The 5,152-nt window shown below is 36.6% G+C and overlaps 1 protein-coding gene across 1 annotated transcript; it reads left to right on the top strand.

Annotated features, from left to right (window-relative positions):
- On the top strand, positions 1-5,152 carry LOC106931806 (protein NDRG1). Its single transcript, XM_015010157.2, has 12 exons — positions 1-661; positions 995-1,100; positions 1,427-1,547; positions 1,653-1,715; positions 1,812-1,872; positions 2,183-2,269; positions 3,057-3,113; positions 3,223-3,389; positions 3,485-3,584; positions 3,910-3,945; positions 4,027-4,078; positions 4,538-5,152. The coding sequence occupies exons 1-12, from the start codon at positions 614-616 to the stop codon at positions 4,756-4,758; spliced, it is 1,119 nt and encodes a 372-aa protein (XP_014865643.2). The 5' UTR covers positions 1-613; the 3' UTR covers positions 4,759-5,152.

Here is a 5,152-nt window from a genome sequence, read left to right as displayed (position 1 = left end):
GCTGAGCTATATCATTAACAGCCTGCTATACTGTGAATAACAGATGGCATGCAGAGATTAAACAGCTGACCTCCGAGTGGCCCAGATAAACATATAGAGTTTCGTATGATGCCTTCATGCAAACTGATAAACATCAAACCTGCGAATCTGGCTCCTGTTTTCGGTTTGAGTTAGCTGCTCATCAGATGAAAATGTGTCAAAAGTGCAGAAAGTCAAAAAGATTGTAATATTTGAAAAAAATGGCCTTTCTCTTAGGTGTTATTTTATTTTTGTTATTTTATTTTCAGCTAAAGCATGCTGACATTTATTTTGCAGCCAGGATGTCCTAATTTATTAATTTAATTCCAAATGCAAAAAAAACAAAACTTCACTGTCTCTGTGGAAACACAGCAGCCTGAGGTCAGATTAACTAGGAAAAAGGCCAGTTGGCCCCGCCTGAACCAGGTTGGTGTTAAGACTTAAAAGTAGATCAGTGTCTGAGGATATAAAAACCAGCTCAACCATAAAGTCTGTCAGAGGCATACTGACCTGCACGCTGCACTGGCTATCTAGCTGAAGAGAATCACATTTCAAAAGAATTTATATCCCATCTACCTGCTCTGAAGCAGCCACCATGGTTCTGGAGGAGAATGATGACTCTGTCTTTGAGCCCCAAATTACCGTGAGTATGACAATAAAAAACACGTTAGTGACATAGATCCATGTTTTTTGATTTTCTTTTAGTTTGCATTGGTCTATTTTCTCTTTTTTTGTGGTATGATTAACTTATTTACAAACAAATCATAGGATATAAAGATTAGGTTTGTCCACATTAATGTTGGCAACTTTGGTAAAAATAGTAAAGCACAAACTAAACAATGCCAGGTATTCTCGTCAATGTAATTTTACTAAAGTGCAATCTGCATTTGTTCGTTGGCCAAAGTGGACGGCATGCTTGATGGAATGCACTCTGAAGCAGTGTGACCTGATCATATCTATGTAAATGTCGTATTAGGAGGAGCACGTGGAGACTCAGTATGGGGACGTCCACTGCATCTTGACAGGGACTCCAAAAGCGAATCGACCCGTCATCCTGACCTTTCATGATGTTGGACTGAACCGTAAGCTACAGATCTATCAGCGGTGATCCTGTAGTTTACCTTTAAGGATCTGTACTGAAATTAAATAAGTTCATCAAAATGTTGTAGCTGCTGAAGAATCAGTTTCTAATAGAATTACAATGAAAGACACATTTCTTAAGCTTTATTTCCATCCAAAGAAGTTAATTTGATAAAACCGTTTCACTTGACTCCACCAACATTTTTTTTGTCTATATTGTCATATTTCCTCTACATGTCAAATGATTTGTATGTGTTAGTTGAAAGAGGCATCAATGTGAGTAATTAACATAAGAATGTATGTATATGTGTATTTTTTTTCTTTCCAGATAAATCTTGTTTTGAGACTTTGTTCAACCATGAAGACATGCATGAAATTGTTCGTCATTTACCTGTTTGTCACGTTGAAGCTCCCGGACAACATGAGGAAGCCAAGACTCTGCCCACTGCGTGAGCAGACTATATTTCTTTAAGACTCAGATTGAACTTTGTAGTTGACCAGTTATTCAAGCGTAGCTTTATAACTGCTTTTAAATCAGAGATTTGATCCTTCAGGTACACCTACCCCACCATGGACCAGCTCTCTGAGGTTCTTCCCTCTGTCCTCAATCACTTCGAGTAAGACAAATTCATCTGAGGACATCAAAACTAAACACTTTCAGTTGTATCTTTCTGGACATTGAGCCATTAAGCTCATTTTTGTGTGCTTTGCAGGGTGAATAGTATAATTGGTGTGGGAGTTGGAGCTGGAGCTTACATCCTGGCCAGATTTGCCGTAAGTCTGAATCTTTTCAGATTCAATCAGACACGATATTTTGAAATGAATAACCTTTACTTTTTTTTCTTTCTTTTTTTTATTTCTGTTTATATTGGAATAGACAGACAATTAAACATACATCAGCATTTACAAATTAAAGTTCTAGATTAAGCCATATTAGTCAAATTCATATTGTACATGAGGATTTAGTGTAAAAGTGTTTGTGCCATGAACCCCATCCCAATTTTTAACAGAAGAGAAATGTCATGCCAATGAGTTTCCTGACTGTGCAACTGAACAGCTGACAAATGTTTTCTGCTTTGTTTAGCTGAATCACCCTGATTTAGTGGATGGACTGGTTCTGATCAACATTAACCCCAACGCAGAGAGCCTAATGGATACTGTTGCAAACAAGGTATAAATGTATCTTTGAATGTCCTCCATATAATTCAGATGCTGTTATATGTAAATATGAGGTACTTACTGAGCAGCTCCATAAAGTCCAAGCTTGTGATTTCATTCTGAAAGTTCCTTATAGAGATTTTTATCTCTTTTCATACTCAAAAAGATTATTATGTAACACAGAGTATGTTTCACCTAACTCACAGTTTTGATTCCTCCTTCTGTCTTTAAACCTCGACATCCTAAGCCCAACGATATGACCGGATCCTTAAATGGTCAAAAATGTAAAAACAATACAGTCTTAGTTTACATTGGCTGCAGTTTAACTCCTTCATGATTACAGAAAATGTTGACAAATATTTACATTATATGCATGCTAATGGGAAGCTTTATAACTTCAAATGTTTGTTGAAAAGTACTATAAGTTGCAGCTCATTTACCAGTTAGTCTCATAGGCCCCAAGTAGCAATGAGAAGTTTGTCATAACTTTTTCTTTCTTTAATTTACGTGCTATTTTGAAATGTATTGTGAGGACTTAAGTTTATGGGCACTGTAAAAACTTTATATAATACTTAGGGGAGCTTTAAAGGGTCTTTAAAGCTTGCTATCTTTTATTACAATACATTAATTTCTGACCTAATTGGCCAATTAAGCATATTTTTACCACTGGTATCTCTCTTTAATGGATATTGTCTTGAATAAACACTTTCTGAGTTATCTGAGCTCAGAAGAGCTTTACAGAATTCCTATGGAAATTAAATATAGCAAAACTTGATGCAACTGTTTGTGTCATACTATAGATTACTGACTGGACCCTCACTCTCCCAGACAGAGTTATCACACACCTATTTGGAAAGGTACGTTATCTGGAACAACGGAATCTTGGCTTTTCATATGTTTATGATTTTTTTTAAAATCAGAACAAAATTGTAACATGCATAATGCATCTGCACGGATTACCTATAGGATGAGATCCAGGCAAATCACGACCTTGTGTCAACATATCGTCACTACATCACAACAACGATGAACCAATCCAACGTGAGTCAGTTTCTACGTTCCTACAACAACCGCAACGCTCTGGAGATAGAGAGGCCTGTACCTGGAGGGAACGTCAATGTCAAGACACTCCTGTGAGTTGAAACAGTAGATCTAAAAAGTAGATAGGACATTGGCAGCAGGCTCACCTCATAACAATTAACTCCTTCTGGCTCTGGGGATCACATAGGTGTTCATCCCTGCTGGTTGTTGGGGACAGTTCTCCTGCTGTGGAAGCTGTGGTTGACTGCAACTCTAAACTGAACCCCACAAAGACCACACTGCTCAAGGTAAACAAATCTTGGATTGGATAATGAGAACAATAGAGCTGTTTTTGATGCATATTTATTGTATTTTACCAGACAAAATGCTGTCATGCTGCCAAGACCCGTCTTCTGCCCCCCATACCCCAATTTACTAGTTTGAAAGCATTGTTGTGAGCACTTATGCCACCCCAAAGGCTGTGCAGCCCTGTGCAATGAACTATTTGAATCACTGTTGACAATTTATTTATTAATAAAATATTTAGCATTTATCCTCTGCTGCTGATAACTTCTTTTATGACACTAATTTGTGCTAGAAAGCTACAATTGCACTTCTCTGTCTTTCTTCCAGATGGCAGACTGTGGAGGACTTCCTCAAGTTGTTCAGGTATGACAGTAATTCATACAATATACTCTACTCCATTTTGGTCAAGAAAAAGTTGACTATATTTTACTTTTCTCTCAACAGCCAGCCAAAGTGATTGAAGCTCTTAAATATTTTATCCAAGGAATGGGATACTGTAAGTTACTTATAAATATTTGTACACTATGCACTCGTTAGCCACTTTATTTGAGAGACCTTGCTAATATTGGATTGAACAATAGCCTTAATTCTTTGTGAGATAGATTCATACCTTGGTTGCTAAGAGTGGCTATTTGTATTTCTGTTACTGTTATATCAATTTGCCCTTTCTCTTCTGACCACTGATTTCAACAAGACCTAATAAAGTTCTATTTTTGTTCATTTTTATTCAGTGTTATTTTACGTTCTCCTTCAGTGATTACTTGTTTATTTTAAAAAATGTTGAAATATTTTTTTTATTTATTTGTGTATTCAGAGAATTCATTCTCTGATGTTCAACCATTACAGATTTCATATATAAAACCAAAACTATTATTATAAAAAAAAACTATATAAAAAAAGATCACAGATTTTGTTAGTGCACAGTAATAAAAACTTATTTATCATTTTTCTTCAGTGTCCAGCGCCAGCATGACCAGACTTCGCTCAAGGACGACCTCCAGCTGCAGCAATATGTCAGTCGATGGCTCTCGAGGCCGCGCTCACACCAATGAGCGTAGACGAACACATTCACACGGCACAGAGGAGCGACGCGGGCGTGCACACACTGATGTCTCCATGGAGAGTATTTCTACCATAAGCCAGAACGTCTCAAACATGGCTGAACTGGCATGCTAGAATATCAGTGCTACTTAGACCCTCACACTTAACTCAGTTCAAAACTCACTGTACCTGCACTTACACCTTTATTAGTAATTTCCTTAAAGTAATCCAATCATCATATTTATTTTGTCTGTCACATAAAAGATCACTTATAATTTTTACTTATTTTATTCTTTATTTTCTTTTGCCTGTCTAATGATGTCCTCTTTTACCTGGACTACCAGCTTGTATCAGTTGTAAGCTTCATTGTGTTTTTCATTTTTCTCTTTAAATAAAGTAGAGGAGAAAATAATCAAAGTTGTCAGGTAATTATTGTGTACAGTGTAGTTGGTGTTTTGTCTTGAGGAGTTGTAGTTGCAATTGCTGTAAAAACTTAAATAAAATGTGAAAATAAAGGGAAAAAATGTCA

The sequence above is a fragment of the Poecilia mexicana genome, unplaced genomic scaffold (assembly GCF_051168715.1).
Source record: "Poecilia mexicana isolate PSO_F unplaced genomic scaffold, ASM5116871v1 scaffold_16, whole genome shotgun sequence".
NCBI classification, from domain to species: Eukaryota; Metazoa; Chordata; class Actinopteri; order Cyprinodontiformes; family Poeciliidae; genus Poecilia; species Poecilia mexicana.
The sequence above is the reverse complement of the archived record's forward strand: the minus strand, read 5'-3'. Positions and strand labels throughout refer to the sequence as shown.

Bases quoted from the DNA above. Each gene is read 5' to 3' on its own strand.
- LOC106931806 (XM_015010157.2), top strand. From the start codon at position 614: ATGGTTCTGGAGGAGAATGATGACTCTGTCTTTGAGCCCCAAATTACC. The intron at 1,101-1,426 runs GTAAGCTACAGA...TTTTCTTTCCAG, and splicing joins TCATGATGTTGGACTGAACC to ATAAATCTTGTTTTGAGACT. The intron at 1,548-1,652 runs GTGAGCAGACTA...TTGATCCTTCAG, and splicing joins GCCAAGACTCTGCCCACTGC to GTACACCTACCCCACCATGG.